The following is an 18,399-nucleotide window of genomic DNA, read 5'->3' as shown; positions in this document are numbered from 1 at the left end:
AGCTCCGCTTGGTCCGCATTTTGTTGCCTTCTTATGACATCACATCCCTGAAACGTATTGGCTTTTGCCCTCTCGTTGATCGAGTGCTTCTTCGATTTTCGATACATTCTTCCTTGGGCACAAGTATTCTGCATGTATCAAATTTCTCACTATTGATAAGATTGAGTTTATTATTTACGGGATCATGACTACAACCTTCATTATCCTCTATTGTACTTGTCTCGATTAGACGTTTATTTATTTGGTCACAATGCGCCAACGTTCCCAAATTATTTCTCATTATAATTGCAGTGTTTTGACCTGCTTGGGAAATAAAGGCTGCTGGTTCTGGCTTTGAATCTGGTCTTTGTCGATACCATAAGGGTGATCCACTCTCAAAGCTCATAGTGAGAGGAGATCTCAACTGTCTCCCCATCATCTCAGAGGGACTTCTTGACTTTCCTGCATGAGGTATTGACCTGTAACTCAGTAACATTCTACTTAAATATCCACTCAATATACCTTTATCTGGTGAATAGGCTTTCAAACCCATTTTAACGGTCTTCACCATTCTTTCAGCTGCTCCATTAGATTGAGGATGATATGGCGGGGTCTTATATGGTAAGCACCCTATTTTCTTCAGCCACTGGCATAAAGCGGTGTTATGAAATTCTGCAGCATTATCTGACACCAAAACTTCTGGAACTCCATTTCTTAAAAACACACTTTGAAGAACTGTCTTAATTCTGGAAGCTTCACGATTGTTTACCTTAATGACCTCCGGCCATCCAGAAAAGGCATCTACTAGAATCAAAAATAATCCAATACCCTGTACAGAAGCATGGTCCATATGCACTCTGCACCATGGTTTATCTTCACTGGGCCATGTATGTACTGTTGTTTCATTCTTTACTTTTATCTCTGCACACCTTTCACAATTTTTAACATATTCTTCCACATCTTGGCAATAACCAGTCCACCATGCTTCCAACTTTAATCTACATCGAGTTTGCATTATCCCGCAGTGTATGTCATCATGGACTGATTTAATAAATCTTCTTCTCATTGTCTTAGGAGGTACAATCAGGTCACCATTACAAACAATTCCTTTTTCAATAGTTAATTTATCTTTGTTAGATTTAAAAGGCCTTTCTGCAACGGAGCATCTGCTCCAATTGTTTTTACCAATTCTGGTTTTAATATCCATCAACAGTCTATCAGTTTCTGTCTCTCTCCTAATCTGCTCAAGGTTGAGGATATCTGATTCAACTAAGTGTATAAAGGTTTCTTGGCTATTTTCTTCACATTGCGAATGAAAAGACAGTCGTGATAATGCATCTGCATGGGGAATAGTTTCTCCCTTTTTATAACTGATATCGTAGTCAAATGCCATCATTTGCAGTGCCCACCTTAAAATTCTCCCAGATGTCACTTTTGGAAGTTCCTTGGTACAATCAAATATGAATTCTAATGGTTTATGATCAGATATAAGCTTGAATTTTCTACCTAACAAAAATTGTCTGGCTCTGTGAGTGGACCAGACAATAGCAAGTGCTTTTCTCTCTATATTAGAGTATCTTGTTTCAGCATCTGTTAAAGACCGTGATAGAAATAATACAGGGTGACCATCTTGTGATAGTATACCAGATATTGCTTTTTCACTGGTGTCAGTTGTTAATTCTAGATCTTTATTGATGTCATATACTTTTACCACAGGATCTTCACAAAGGTTCTTCTTTAGTAATTCGAATGCATACTGATGTTCTTTCTTCCATTCAAATATAACTCCTTTCTTCCTTAAATTATTTAACGGTAACATTTTTTCAGCATACTTTTCAATGTGTCGACCATAAAAGTTTACTAATCCTATGAAAGACTCAAGTTCCTTTTTATCCTTAGGAGGACTAATTTTAAGAATTTTACTGACTAAATTACGATCATCCTTTCTAATTCTTCCGGATATACCATAAGTGAAATCTTTTTAATTGCATCAATACCTGCTTTTGACAGAAATAAATCAGCTATTTCGCGATTACCGTTTGCCTCATCTGTTAGTTTTTTTGATCGTGCAGTAGCTGAAAAGCATCTAATCCAGGCTTCTGCATTGTCTGGATCATCTAAGGTTAAATCAGATCCTACTCGTAGCGCCATTGTTGTGTTGTTAACAAATACTCAGATTTTGTGATACATAATATATTCTGCTTCTTAATATCAACCTTTAACATCTATCAATATATATTATTATATCTTTAAGAAAACGCCACGTGTTTATTTATAGCTCCGCTTGGTCCGCATTTTGTTGTCTTTTTATGACATCACAGTCTGTAAGTAAAATTTCTCATCAACTGAAGAAAACTTTAACTTATGCAACTTTTTTTTTTTTGTTTTTTTACATAAGGAAATATGTTAGTACACTAAAACTATTCAAATCAATTTTTAAGGGAGAATTACAATCGAATAGCTTTAAATTCTTAGTAGTAGTATTTTTTTCAGAACACAGAGAAAACTTCATTCATGTGTTAAACTTAAGTAACAATGAAAGTTGTTTGAAAAATTGAAACTAGTAAATTACATAACATTATATGAAATACAAGAATACATAATATCCAATTTTCACATATACACAGATATATACATAACATATAAATAAACACATACATACACATAGATGCATATAAAAGCATGCAAAATATTTAATATGAATATATTTAATACAGTTCATCACAGGCTGCTTGTATTTTCAACAATATATTTTATACATTATTAGAATATTGACAGTGCTCTGTTATTTAGACACACTTGCTCATTTTATAGGTTAGAATCATAAAAAAAAAGGTCACTATTTGTTAAAAATAAAAGATGGTGAAAACTGAAAACCTAAAACAAGTTTTAGAACTATTTTGTCATAAAAACTAAAATTTTTTTAATAGTAAAATAAAATTCTTAAGCATTTCTTTTACCTTCATGATCCAAAGAACTTGCTGATAAAATGTCAGTATCATTGTGTTGTGTATTTTGAAGTTCTTGGGTGCCAACAATAGCTAGTTCATTCTTTGTTTTACTGCAACAGCTGTTACCCATAGAACCTAGAGTGCCAAAAGCAATAGTGTTCTGTAAAATATTACATTTTAAGTTGTTTAAATTACTTTTATATAAAGACTCACTAAAACAACAAAACCTGAAATAAACTTAAAATGAAAAGGTGACAAACATAAATGAGAATGAAGTTAAATGCAACAGATAATAACTTTTAATGATGTTTAAACAAAAAAACTGTTTATAATTTCCTGTAAATGAATGTTATGTAAATGAGTATTTGTATTAGATTGCTACTGTATTACTGTTATTTGCTACTTAATGTAATAAAAACAAGCAGAGAGTGTTTCTTTAAGAAAACTTCAATCAATAAAAAACTTCTTTTCTTTTAAACACTAAATCAAAAATTATCAATTATGTAACAAAGAAATGACATGTTTACAAAAAATGGTTTTCATGAAAAACTCTCTCAAACTAAAATATAGTTGGTTAGTTACTTGCAATTTGTCCTGTGAAAAGGATAGATCAGGACTTTCCTCAAAAAAAAAGAGAAGGAATTTAGTTGCAAATCAAAAAGTCTTAGGAGACTAGCTCTTGAAACATTTAGTAATAAACTTATTATATTCACTTTAATTTCAGTAAGTAAATCACTTGTGAAAGTTATGGTTTCTAAATGTGTTATTACATTTACAACAAAATCCCTAGCAAACTCTATCTTTGTTACTTTAAAAAAACTTTAAACTAATACATAAATATATAAAATTGATTGATAAGTCCCATTTCAATTCCTAAAAACAACTCCTCCCTAAAAATAAACTGTTAAAGATTGGTTTTTGGTTTTTCCATCAGTAATAAAGTACAGGTTTCTTTAAGTTTTGCAAAATAAATTGAAATTTCTCAAGTTTATTAAAATAGATCTCTTTTAGAGTTTAAAACAGCAAATGAATATAGTATGTGGCAAATTTATATTCATAAATTATTTTATTTTTGAAAAATAATTTTAATGGATTTTATCAAAATAGCACTTATGCATTGAAAAAAAAATAATATAAAGAATATGAAGCATCACAAATTTATTTCAGTAATTTTATAACTTTATACCAGCTAATAATAATTATGTCTAAACATATAAAATACTTTAAATTTAACTTATTCAATCAAAATAATAACATTTTGATTGAATAAACTGAATAATCAATATTTATTCAATTTAAAAAAAAAAGATGACTAATAAAGAAGTTTTCACTTTATTCATTATTATTCAGCAATGACAGGGGGAAAATGATGTCATGTTGAAGAATACTTTACTTAATCATTAGAGTGGAGAAGGTTTGCATATGTAAACTATGTTGATCTTGAAACTGAACAAATTTCATAGAGGAAATATTACAAATGTTTTAAAAACAAAAACTATCAGTTAAATTGCATTTTTAAATTTCTCTATTAATTTGTTCTGAAGAATCAATGAGTATGCTTACTTCTGTCCTTGGTATGATAATATTATACCTGTCATCATAGTATTTTCATACTACAACAGTGTCATGTGCATTCAACAGCCCACTTGTATTTTCAATATTTTAAAAAATCTACACAATAAAAAGGCAAAGAAAAAGGAAAAGATTCAATTCAAGAATCTTATATAATTATGGTTCCTGGTTATAAGAGAGAACTTGCTGATATCATGTTAAGGTAAGTAAGATTGTGTAGTGTATTATTATTTTCTTGGGTGTCAACAATGCTTTGAATTTTTATAAATATTTTTTAGATTGTTGTCAGGAATTGTATTCAGAATGAACTTAAAGGTATGATGTTTTCTGGTCTGGATATCAGTAAATCAGTTTTAAGTTGCTTAGTTTCAAATGAGATATTGGTTTGGTATAAATTTTTTTTCTCTAAATGTTCAAAGCTTAAGAACGTTTAAATGTGAAATTCTTAATAATATTCATTAAATAATCAGAAAAAAAAAAATTAAATTCAAAAATTAAATTTAATAAAATCAAACCCTGTTTGGGAAAACCTTCTCAAATCAGTAAAACTCCAGTCAACAGAAAGCAATATTTGTTTAAACTAGATTTCTACCTATTCGACAGTTTGTCTTTCTCAAGCAAAAGAATGTTAAGAGTCTGAAGCCTTATACTGCACTGACAAAATCATTTATTTATATTTTAATTACTCCCAAAATTCTTGTGTCAAGTGATACTTAAGTGACAGATTAGATGGCGAACACGCGTTTAATTTAAGCGAAACGATGTTATTTATCAAGGCTCTAAGAGGGTGAAATCGAAACTAGAATCTAGTTTATCTGATATCTGATATCTGATATCTTCTGAAAATTGTAAGAAAGAATTATTTTCTATTACAAACAAGATTCATATGTCGTAAAAAACATCGAAATAGTTGATTTAAAATGGGGTTTTGCGTCAATGAACCGAAGGGTCCAACAGCCCTTAGCCTCCATTTTACATCTACTACCAGTTAATGGTATTTGAGTAAGTATATGTTGACCACAATGTCCATAAATGAGAAAATATAAAGGCTAGGAAAAAATTAAAAATACAAAATTGGTGGCCCCGAAAGGACCATTATGAGTATTTCAATCTGTTCACTAACTTCAACCATCTAGGTAAAACTGCAGTTTTCTACAGTTATTTAAAGCGATTACTACAATTCAAGTGTTGAGGCTTTTATTTGTGGGTTTCATAAGTTTTACACTGGTGCGATCAGCGGGTTCTAGCATGAATTTGTAAAGATAATAGAAGTTGACTCTAAAGGTGATTCTAGATGAGCGCTGTTGACATATCACAGCGTGCACATTTGCATACATAAGAGCACACAAACTGTTTTCTGTTTAAAAAATGTGTGCATTTTTTAACATTCTTGAATGTTCTCACGTTTCATGTCAACCTTAAGCTCCCCCTAATGCGTTTATTGTTTAAGCATATGTGCCCGTACCTGCGCAATTTTAAATTATAAATTTAAAATTGCGCAGGTACGGGCACATATGCTTAAACAATAAACGCATTAGGGGGATTCAGGGCTTTATTTTGAAAATCGTTCAAAATTATTATAAATTATTTTGAACAATTTTCAAAATAAAGCCCTGAAAGACAAAAGTTCTGGTGTAGTAACTGCAACTTTAGTTCAAGTTTATAAAAGGACCTCTTACTTATCTAAATCTGCTATAGATAAACTCAGGTCGCAAGTTAATGGAGACATTTAGTCAGTAACTAACTAAGCACTGTGCAGGTTCCTAGGGACAGGGCGGGCATACACCGAAATCAACGCATATGCATTAATTAACGCATATGCATTAACGCATGAGTTAATTAACGCATTAATTAACGCATTAACAATTAATCAACTTATGAGTTAATTAACTCAACTTAAAGCTGCAAACGATTCTGTTTCAGCTCGATGATCCATACTACTTAAGTAATTTTATTGTAACAAGAATGAGATAAACAGAGTTGACTTTATACAATTGCGCTTTAAATATTTGCTAGAAAAAATGATCGATGTGAGAGAATACTCAAATGCAAACTTTTTGATTCTTTAATGAAACATTTACAACAAGTAACTAACATAAAATAAAAATTTGATTCTTAGAGCGCTGCTTTACTGGAATTCACTGTGATTCACATAAAGTAAAACAAAACCTAGTTTGACATACAGTCATAATGAGTGAAAACAAATAATTTAATCTTTTAAACTTTAATATCTAAAAACACCAACCAGGTTCTTTCATATTTTAAAATAAAAATACCGTGGTTTTGACCGACTTTACACAATTTTTTCTGTTTTTATTGAACATTTAAGAAGGGTTGAGTTACATTCCAAAGTGGTACATCTTTAACATTTTGGGCGTTAACAAGCAAACTAGAGGTTCATCAACACATTGATATTACATTATGCTAACAAACATTTTTACCCACATCTTATAGAAATTATCCCAATTTGGTTCTAGTTTTTCAATATTTTGATTTTTGAACTATACACTTATATGATGTCATGGCAGCATTCACAACTAAAAAAGCATAAAACAATAAAAAATGATAATAAAACATTAAAAAAACTTGTTTTGTAGTAGTTTATGACGTGCAATGCAGCCTGGTTTTTATCACTTTTTTGAATTGTACTTAATGGCACGTCATGATGTTCTTCACATTTTCGGAGAAATTGGTCCCAGATTTGTCCCAGCCTATTCTTATAATCCAATTCCTATAAATTCTGAACTTTGATTTTTATCACTTAACAAGCTTTTATCGTTTAATTTACTTTCCCTGTAATAACCTTTTCTTTTCTGTAAATATGGTATCTCCGAGCTCTAACATCTCAGTTATATCGTGTTTTTTTTCATCCCTCATATTAGGTTACTATATTATTATATAATATATAATTATATTATCAGCTAATTAGATTATCACATCTTTTTCATAAAGGGAAAAAAAAAAAAAAAACAGAAACTCAATGAAAATAATTTATTGCTAATACCAAATACTCGCTCACCATAAGTTTATTGTTTTTAACCATTGCATTTATCGTTAAGAAGTTTAGTCTTTTTGTTATTGCTCTTACTTTTCAAGAAAACATCAATACCAAATATGAAAGGCCCAACTTCTTTTTTCTTTTTATTTGGCTCTTAAAATCATCTAGTTTATAATGGTTGCTACAGATTTGACTAAATTTATTGAGTGTAATCTGTATACGCTTAGTAGCCATTACCCATTTTGATCTTTTAAAAAAGATTCGAAAAAAAATACCATTACCTTTCGCAAATCTACTTTTACTGCGAAAGGTTTTTAAAACAAGCAAATTTTTAAAACAAACAAAGGTTTTTAAAACAAACCAATTCTTAAAACAAACAAAGGTTTTTAAAACAAACATATATCATCAAAGACTTGATGTAAGCAATCCCTGCAAAAGAAAAGTGTCAGACATCCAAAAATAAAGAAACAAAAAATAAAGGAGTAGGCTTAAAATAAGAAGATAAAATCATTTTGAGAGAGTAAGGTTTATCATTTAGATAGAGTGAGGTTCATCATTTAGAGAGAGTGTTTTCAAAAAAGTTTAAGGATATCATAAAATCAATTAAAAAGCTTTAGTATTCTTCATTTGTTGCTCTTCAAAAATTTTTCATTGTAATGATATTTCCATCAGCGATCCGTAGACCAACAGTGAGACAACCGAAGGTATTTATGATTAAACAAATAAGGAGGACGTAAACAAACGTAACAGTCTTAATTTAAGTGTAAACTTAAAAAACTTGTAAGAACCGAAAAACCTTGAGCAGAGTTAAACTTTATTTCAAATATTTTACTAAATATGTTTCAAGCTTCTCCTACGTTGTAATTTTCCTAACAATTATTATGGTGCAATTCGATCAAATGGAGAGAATTAAAATTAAAAGTAACATCTAAGTTGTTTAGTTTGTTAAAATGTTTATTTTGTGGCGAGGAAAATGTGAATTTTTATGGGGCGCAAATATTCATTTTAAATTATAAAATCACAGTATTAGGTTGTCCAATAAATTCGTGCAGTTCTTTTATTTATATAAAAAAAATTTGTAAAAACTACTGACTTGAAATTGGGCTCGCTTAATTTTTTAGCTTTTCGTTTGTTCTTTCATATTTTTTGGATCCCTGATATTTCTGCTTTTTAAAACTTACTTTAATAGATCCAGATTTATAGAACTCAAAGTCGACAAAAAAATATCTCCGTTACCTTCTTTTTTTCCTGTAAAATTACAATCCAGCTGAACCCAATGCTGCTCAAGTCGCCAAAAACATCTGTTCAGTTTATGGAGAAGGCTTCATGGTTGAAAAACAGCTCGTAAATGGTTTAATCGATCCAAAAAAAATCAGTTTGAGCTATAAGATTCTCTTAAGTCTGAGAGCCCTGTGAAATTTGATGAAGTGAGATGGGAAAACCCTTCTCTAAGAACAAAATCGCCAAACAACTTGAGAGCTGGCTGAATAAATTGGCTGTTCTCGACAGACAGTGCTCAATTATCTTGATTCTATTGCAAAAGTCCAGAAGCTTGGTGCTTGGGTCCCGCAATAACTGAGCCAAATGCAACAAAAATCAGAGGGTTGCCATTGTTGCTTCTCTGCTTGCTAGGCATCACTGGCTGCTTAACAACATAAGCCCTTTTTATTACTCTTTGGCACTGGAGATGTAAAAAATGAATGGGTAAACATAAATGAGCAAGCGACACCGTGTGTCAAGCAAAATCAACATAAAACTATGCCAAATTATGCTCTGTGTATGGCGGGAAATGGAGAGCATCCTTGATTGGGATTTGTTTGATAGGAATCAATTAGGTAATGCAGAAGTCTATAGCTAACAGTCCAGACAACTAGCTACTCAACAAAAACGAGTAAATAGTCCTTTTGAACTGATCTAGCAATAAGACAACGCCAGACCTTATGCTGCAAAACTCACGAAAACTGCCATTCAGGAGCTCTGATGAGAGTTTTTTTGCATATCCACTACTCGCCCGAAATCGCGCTTTTTAATTTTGATTAGCAGCGCTCTCTTTCGAATGTTTACATCAACGTCATAATTCAAGTTCTTTCAGAGAACAATTCAGTTTTTAAAATTTAAAAAAGGAAGTATATTACAATGGATGACATGAGAGTTTGAGAATGGTTTTAGTGGGGCACAAATAAAAGGTTGGGAAACACTACTGTAGATATTAGTTTATAGTGTCGCAACAGCCTCAGAAATTTTAACTCTTGCTTTTCAGTTACTATCATCAAAAAAAAAATACACAAATAAGAAGTCTCGCTTAACCAACTGAATTTCCATTGACAATAAATAAAAAAATTTCTTGTTTTTTTTTTTGTTTGTCAAGCTCATTTTACGCCGGAATAATCTAAATATGTAATAATCTAAAAAGAAAAAGCCATTCTTAGATCACATAATACTTTTTTTCCCATTTCTAATATTATGGTCGAAAGAGCAACATCTCTTCGTCTTAAATTACAACTTAAAGTTGTATTTCTGACGCCATCTTTTTGTTAAAACCTAAAAACTGATCTTTTTAAAATTGATATTTCTTGGTCAAATGGGAATAAAACAAAATTACAAATTTAAGGCACATTAATATTGAAAAAATCTTTGTCGTTATAAGGTCAACTTAAAACAAAGGGAAAAGCTTGATTAGAATAAAATTAGAATTTAAAATATCAACTCATTTTAATTGCTGTTGCAATAGAAATGACAAATTTCTTTAAAATTTTATATTTCGATAATCCACGCTCATATTTTTCTACGTTTCATATTTTAAAAGAAAATTTTATTTTATTTGTTAAATTATTTAATATATCTTTTCATAAATATTTCTTGTATTTGTTACACATTTAACGTATTTATTATAGTTATTTAACATACAGCTATTCACGAAAGTTTAAACGATTACAGAATTTTTAGATCTATTCTTCGGTTTTTTCTTGAATAAAAATCTAACGGAAATAGATATCAAATAATTTTTTTTTTCCAATATGGTAAATAGGTTATTTGTTAATAGAATAAAAAAAAAAAGTAGGTTTCGACTCATCACTGTTTACTCAAAAATTTCATTAAAAGGTAGGTGATACAAATTAAGAGGTATCACAAAAGTTTAAACGATTTTATTTAGGATCAATTATTTGCTAATTAATTAAGAAATCCGGAGAAATAAAGTTAAAATGAGTAGTTTACAATCAAAAAGTTCATCACAACATCATCAACTTGAAAAATTGTAAAATCTTTTTGAAACATTGTAAATTTCAAATTAATTTCAATTGCGTGCAAATGTGTCGAAAATCAGTTTCTAGTGAGATTAAGTGGCAAGTTATTGGTATGGCGTGGACAAAAAATCACACAAACGTTCAAATAGACAAAATACTTCACGTTTCTGAATATTGCGTTAGAAAAACCATCAAAACCTGGGAACTTACCAAGGACGTCTCCGACATGCCGGGTACTGGGAGACGATCCAAACTCAGCAACCGTGATAAAAATGGTATATTCAGAATAGCAGAGAAAACCCCAGACTCAGCTACAAAAACCACAAATCTTCAACGAGTCAAAAAAGAATCCAAAAGTTAGCAGAGACCTCGTGAGACAAATATTGTTGGACAAAGGTATTGGAACGTACCTAGCTGCTAGAAAACCTATTCTTTCAATCACGGATAAACGTAAACAACGAGCGTGGTCCAAAGAAAAGGCTGGATTGGTCTGTAGAACAGTGGGCAAAGGTTATTTGGAGTGATGAATCTAATTTTCAAGTCGTAAACCGCAAGGGAAGAATCTATGTCAAAAGATTTGCAACTGAGAAATATTCAGACAGGTTTTTGCAACATCGTCAACAAGGCAAACATCTGGGGATGTTTTTCTCACAAAGGTATCTGTATCTGATGATTGGCTTTTGTCAGCTGTACGAAGGCGAAATTAATCAACACACCTACAAGAACACATTGGAAACGTGTTTAAATCCATCAATTAGACACTTGTATGGCAGAAGCAAGCAACTCATCTTTCAACAAGACGGGGCTTCAGCTCACACAGCTCACTCAATCAAAGAGTATTTTTTGAAAAAAAAGTCCAATGCGATGCCCTGGTGCCCTTGATTACCAGATCTCAACCCAATTGAAAATATTTGTTCTTGGATCGACAATCAACTGACATACCATGATATTCAATCAACTCAGCATTTGAAGCAACTTTTGAATGAGTACTGGCTGGTACCTCGCGTGATGTGCATGAAATTATTTGAATCAATGCATAAACGAGTTTATCTTTGCTATAAAAACAAAGGAAGACACTTTAAATATTGATTTTGTTTTTTTTTTCATTTTTTGTTCGAATGTTGCAATTCGTTTAAATTTTTGTGCTTCTTATTTTTCCTTCTGATTTTTTGTAATTGTTTTTTTCTAAATAAATATTAAAATTTTTATAATATGTTCATATTCATTTTAAAGGTAATTACTTTTTCTTTAATAAATAAAAAAAATTAAGTCGATATCATTTTACAGTTTTTTTTTATTAAACAAAAAGCAAACATACTTGATAAAAATTCTGCAATCGTTTAAACTTTCAGCTGTATCTGCTGATTGGTTAGAAAAGTTCGTTAAACGAAAGACATTCTAAACATTTCTAATGCATACTTTTTTTAAGCAAATTTTTTAAATTGATGTATATCAGGGATTATTCTTAATAGTTCTTTAAATTGAAAACGATTTTATGCAAAAAAACGAAAATATGCGCATTTAACAAAAGAATGCGCAATAAGTCATATTTCTCATTGTTTGGTTTATTAATTATTAATGTTTCTTTTGTTATTTGATTTGTGTACTTTGTTTGCATTTTTCTTTTGTTCTCACTTAATAAACAATTTTATTACCTGTCTAAAACTTGTAAAAAGAAAAAACTGACAATTGTAAATTAACATTAATGTATATTGCGAAATTCTGCAGTAAACATTTTAGTTTCATCTCATATTTTGAAGTTAGTGAATATCATTTCTTTTAAAATAGTTTTAAAAATTATAACAAAAAATGGAAGTTTCAAGTACAAATAAAAGTAAGAAACTTTTTAAAAGTGGCAATGAAAAGCGAATATAAGCGAATATAAAAACGAAAAAATACAAGCATTTTATTATTGAAAAAGTGAAAACAGCAATACCAAGTAACGAATTTGTTTTGAGCTTTTTTTAATTTTAAATATCTTGTTTAGGATATAAGATTATAGTTTATAATGTAAAATCTTATGACTATAAGATTTCACGTTGTACAAGAGCAAACTCCACCTGAATATTTTTGTTATTAACTTTAGTTGATCAACTGCCAACTGGGTTAGATATTTTACAACACATAGCTTTTAATAAGTCGACGCTTTCTAAAACATCAAAAAAGTCAATGATAATTGCATGCTCGGTAAAAAAAGAGAGAAAATACGAGAAATGTGTTGAACTGCATTGTAGGTGTATTCTAAGCAAAATCAAGGGTCCCTGGCTTAAAGCTGGATTCCCTCTTCAATCAGATAATAACTTGATACAAAAGCTGAATAAGTTGAACAAAAAATATTTGAATTTGAAAAAAAAACATTCGCAGGAGGTCGCTTTTAGAATTAAAAAAGCAACAAGACTTTAAAAAGGGGCTGGGAAAAATATTTTGGGCTGGAAAAGCTGACTTACAAAACTGGATAAAGAAGGACAAAAATAGATCAGACCTAGATAGGAAAGAGGACCTAGATTTTTTATACAATCAAGAACACAACAGAAGTTATTTCTAGGGCCTGAAGACAAAAAATATAGCGAGAGGGTATTATACATTATATATATGTATATATATATATATAAATATATATATATATATATATATATATATATATATATATATATATATACATATACATATATATACATACATATATATATATATATATATATATATATATATATATATATATATATATATATATATATATATATATATATATATATATATATATATATATATATATAATGAAATAAATCCATATTATAAACCTTTTTTCTGAATTTAAAAACTCTCCTATCATTGCTCACACTTTTCCAATTTTTCATTGGTTTTTATTTTGGGTACATTAATTTTTATTTTATAATGTATGCTGTTTAGATTTCGGAGAATACAAGAAAGAGAAATCCATCTATAAAAAAATGCTGTTAAATCAATAGAAATAAGCTCAGAGTTAGAATTTGGTACGGACACCAGCAAAGATTCATCCTTTGATTCCGATTTTGAACCAGGATATTTATGTTCTATAGAGTCAAGTAGTTTTATAAAAGCTGAGATCCCAAAAGATATTATTTCTGGTAATGTTGCTTTAATTGCCACAATTACTGATATTTCTCCAAACGTTTGTCAAAAGTTACTGCTGCAATCCTTGATAGTTCTGGGGTTGATCTTACAAATGTAAATTGCAGTAGGTCAACAGCATCTAGAAAGATGAAACAAACAGCTCATGAAATGGCAGTTATTGCTAAAGAAGATGTCGAACTTAGCATCCAAGCTTCTCCCTACCTATGCATTATACATTTTGACGGAAAGATACTTTTTGAAATTAGTAATGGAAAAAAATTAAAGCATGATAGGCTTGCTGTTCTGGCAACTATTGATAATCAGTCCCATCTTCTCGGAGTTACGCCATTACCCTCTTTATCTGGAGAAGATCAGTACAATGGTGTAATGAAAATCTCGAATCAAAGATTGGATTTTTTTGTTTTGATACCACATCAAGTAATACAGGAATACATAAAGGATCTTTAATAAGTATATCTACTGACTGAAATAAATATCTAATTCTTTTAGCTTGCAGACATCATGTTTCTAAGTTGAGAATCACACACTTTTGTGAGACTATAACAAATGAAAAAACTACGGCCCCCGATAACCCTTTGTTTAAACATTTCAAAAATTTGTTTGAGCAGCCTAATTTTGAGTACAACCCATCTATGTTAGTAAAATTTGGTTGGGAAGAAATTAAAGGAACTGTTGTTGAAAAAGCTGCTACAGAATCTCTTGAGTATTGTAGATCTTACTTATTGAGAAACAATATTGTAAGGGAAGATAGAAAAGAACTTGCAGAGCTAGTGGTCAGCTATCTTTCTCCTTCTATCATTAAAATTCGAAAAACTGGAGCAGTTCATCATGCAAGACTTTTTGGGAAATCTATATATTATTTAAAAATGCAAATTCTTTCAACTCAAATTGATTTTATTCAAAAAAATAGAGAATATATTAAGGTAATAACTGAATTTATAGCTTGTTTTTATGCAAAGTGGTATCTGCAATCAAATGATACAATCAAAGCTTCTATTTATGGATGTAACTGCTACTTATCAAATGCATCAGTATAAAGCAGTATGTGCAGAACCATTTGCTATTGATGCTGTGTTGAATTCTTTATTTGAACATTCATGGTATCTTGACTCAACTCTGATTCCTTTAGCCTTGCTGGATGATGGTGTTGCACTCGAAGAAAATAAAAAAATTGCTGCTGCAATATTATCATTTCCAAAACTTAAGTCATGTTACTTTAAAACAGAAAATAAGCAAAAAAAAAAGATATAGAAAAATTGTTGAAAATTGAACTTAATATTCATCAGCAAATTCCTAGCTTAGCTTCTTTGGTTGATGAGCTCTCCTGGTTAATGTTTGATATGATCGGAATAAAAGATCAACGAATTGATGATTGGCTGACCTTGCCACCTCAGTATTGGCACATGCAATCAACATATAAATCATTTTTAAATTTTGCAAAAAATATTGTTTGTGTAACCCAGCAAGCACACAACGTTGAAACAACGTTGTAACAACGTTGAAACAACGTTGATCAACGTCGATCAACGTTATTTCAACGTTTTTTCAACGTTGTGTGCTAGCAGGGAAACGACCACGCTGAAAGAACAATTGGAATGATGCAACAATTTGTTCACCGCTACAGAGACGAGGAAGAAAAACAAAATAGACATATTCCTGTGGACAAAGTTCGCTCAATTTTTAAGGCATCAGGCAGTTAATCTTTATTAACCAAGAAAAAAAAAACAAAGTTATAAGCAAGAAAAGAATCACAAAGGGTCTACTTACCTTACACTCCAAAATTCAGAAGAAAGCTTGAACTTTAGTATTTATGTTAAAAAAATATTTTTTAAAGATACAAGTTGCACCTAATTTAACTTTGTATCATTCAATCATCCTATAAAAAAATGTTTTTCTAAAAAGCTAAATACAAATAAAATGAAAACCAAACAATGTGAACATAAAAAAAAAAAAATAAGTACGAATTATTGCGCATTCTTTTGTTAAATGCGCATATTTTCGTTTTTTTACATAAAATCGTTTTCAATTTAAAGAACTATTAAATTTTTCAATTTAAAGAACTATAAAAAAGTATAGATTATTATGAGCACATTAAAAAAAAAAAAAAGAAAAATATTAAGATTTACCTTGTGCTCAAAGCCTTGCTACGAGAGTACTATTTGGGGCATTTTAAGGGGGTTTTTGACGCTTGAGCACAAGGTAAATCTCAATATTTATGATTTTTTTTTTTGTAATCGTATTTATTTTATATTTGCCCCAAATTTAGCTTGTTGTGTATTCGCGTTTTTTTGAAATTTTATTTTTTTTAGTATCCCTATTTCCCATGATACTTCTGAACACTCCCTTGAGAAAAATTCCAAATATATTAACGCTAGAGTGACACTTAAGCGTTAATTATTCAACAGTTAAAAACACGTTTTTGCAATCAAGTAAGTTGCAATTTTGCAGTTTAGCAATAGGTTACGGAAATTTATTGTGAGTAATTTATTGTGATGAATTTTACTTTAGAGGGTATGTACTTGTTATTTTATTGAAAATTTAATTCAAATAAGTGGCATAACTAGTGCCTTGTAGAATTTAAAAACACTGTATTAAAATTGGAATTTGTTTTTTATTTTTCAAAGCATGTAACTAATTTTATCAACAAATATTTAAGCTAATTTTTTTATATAGAATAACCACAAGTCTTAGGTGTTTAGATATAAACATTTAGCTGCCCTGGTCTGGCCGTTTAATTTTTGTATAACTTTTTTCAGACCGAGGGTATTCTATTACAAAATAGGAATTATTTGAAAATAAAAAAATACAATTAAAAATTACAAGCATAATCACTAAATATTTAGAAAAATGGAATGCAGCCAATAAAACAATTGATAATTTTTTTAACAAAAATTAAAGTTGGCTTGAGGGCAATAATTTAGAATTTAAGATAAGTTTGCATCGGTCCTGTGCTTCTACGACATCTGAAGGAAGTCAGCCTCAAGGTTGGCCCAAAAAAAAATTTGAAAACTCCTATAAAAACCAAAAGACTTAGAGCAGTAGTCTTAGAGTCTTAGAGTAATTGTGGAGTGCCAGTAAATTAACCACAGCTGCTGAAACAGCACATCGTTTATCGGGTCAAAGAAGCGTAGCTACTTTTATAAGAAAAAGTACAGCAACACTGAAGCGAAGAAAATATTTTGATGTGATTTGTGGCGGCAGACAATTAAGTAGCGATGAAGCATTAGCTTATTATGTAGATTCCAAGTGTTCTTGTCACTCTTATAAACAAACAAGAGAGTGGTATCTGAAAGCAGGACATTAGGTATTTCTGTCTTACCATAATTTAAGCAAATCCAAAGTATTGTGTTACCCAGAAGTAGACTTTATTTCTGTCTCAGAAACGCGGGCTTCAGTTAAACTTTAAGCCATAATGAATAAAACAACTGAAAGTTTATGGAAACACAAAGTCAATTTCTCAAAAATGAACCCTCTAAATTGTCACATACATGAATAAGCAAATGGGGATGTGAAGGAAGTTCTGGCAACAGTACCTACCAACAAAGATTGAAGAACTCCAATTCTAATGATCAGTTTTTGGATGGTAAAGTTCATTTATATGAATAATTTGCAAAAAAAGTTATAGGTCTCACTCCCAGTTTAAGATATAAATCAATGTAAAAACAACTTAAAAAAAGTTCTTAATGTATTAATAAATATTTGAATATAAAAATATTTAATGAACAAACTTCTCAGATGTTTGACTCAGCTATAACTGATAACCATTTTTTCACTGACTAAAGTTATTTCAGAAAAAAATGCAAAAATACTTCTTTATCACCTGAGTAAAGCTTAGGAAGCTGTTAAAAAAGTTATCTTATTCAAAAATTAATGAAAAATATTTTTATAATATGATATGATATGATATACGATATATATTTATATATATATATATATATATATATATATATATATATATATATATATATATATATATATATACAGTATATATATATATATATATATATATATATATATATATATATATATATATATATATATATATATATATATATATATATATATATATATATACTGTATATATGTATATATATATATACTATATATATACATATATATATATATATATATACATATATATATATATATATATATATATATATATATATATATATATATATATATATATATATATATATATATATATATATATATATATATACACTGTAAATAAGTTTTAGCCCACTTATTAAAGCTTATGTTTTTTAACATATTATGATTAACAAAAATTAAATAGCTTCTGAATATCTTTTTATGTAAAACAATATTTTATTTTAAACACTACTAAACACTATTTTAACAGGAAAAAGCAATATTTATCAAAATTTTAAATAGTTTTTTTGTATTCAGATATCTAACGTGTTTATTTTTATTATATGCTGATCTGAACCCAATTCGTATCAGCTCACTTGTTTTTAGCTTGCTATTGCATTTTATTTATTGCTGTGAAGGCTTTATATTAGATGGTGGTATAGTTTAA

The 18,399-nt window shown here is 29.5% G+C and overlaps 1 protein-coding gene and 1 pseudogene across 1 annotated transcript in view; one reads left to right on the top strand and one right to left on the bottom strand.

Annotated features, from left to right (window-relative positions):
- The window catches only part of LOC145193000 (uncharacterized), an 87,368-nt gene extending 79,565 nt beyond the window's left edge, over positions 1-7,803 (bottom strand). The window contains exons 1-2 of the mRNA XM_090070615.1: positions 7,782-7,803; positions 2,940-3,065 (exon numbers count right to left, since the gene is read on the bottom strand). Of these exons, the coding sequence (XP_089926741.1) occupies positions 2,940-3,060 (121 nt within the window). The 5' untranslated portion in view covers positions 3,061-3,065; positions 7,782-7,803. The remainder of the gene's footprint in view (positions 1-2,939; positions 3,066-7,781) is intronic.
- A 6,105-nt stretch (positions 7,804-13,908) lies between these two features.
- LOC149894079 (uncharacterized) lies at positions 13,909-18,399 on the top strand (annotated as a pseudogene).

This window comes from Hydra viridissima, unplaced genomic scaffold (genome assembly GCF_058129835.1).
Source record: "Hydra viridissima isolate aposymbiotic clone 2 unplaced genomic scaffold, HvirCarnegie_v1 scaffold_1, whole genome shotgun sequence".
NCBI classification, from domain to species: Eukaryota; Metazoa; Cnidaria; class Hydrozoa; order Anthoathecata; family Hydridae; genus Hydra; species Hydra viridissima.
Note: the sequence above shows the minus strand (reverse complement) of the source record. Positions and strands in the feature narration are given on the sequence as shown.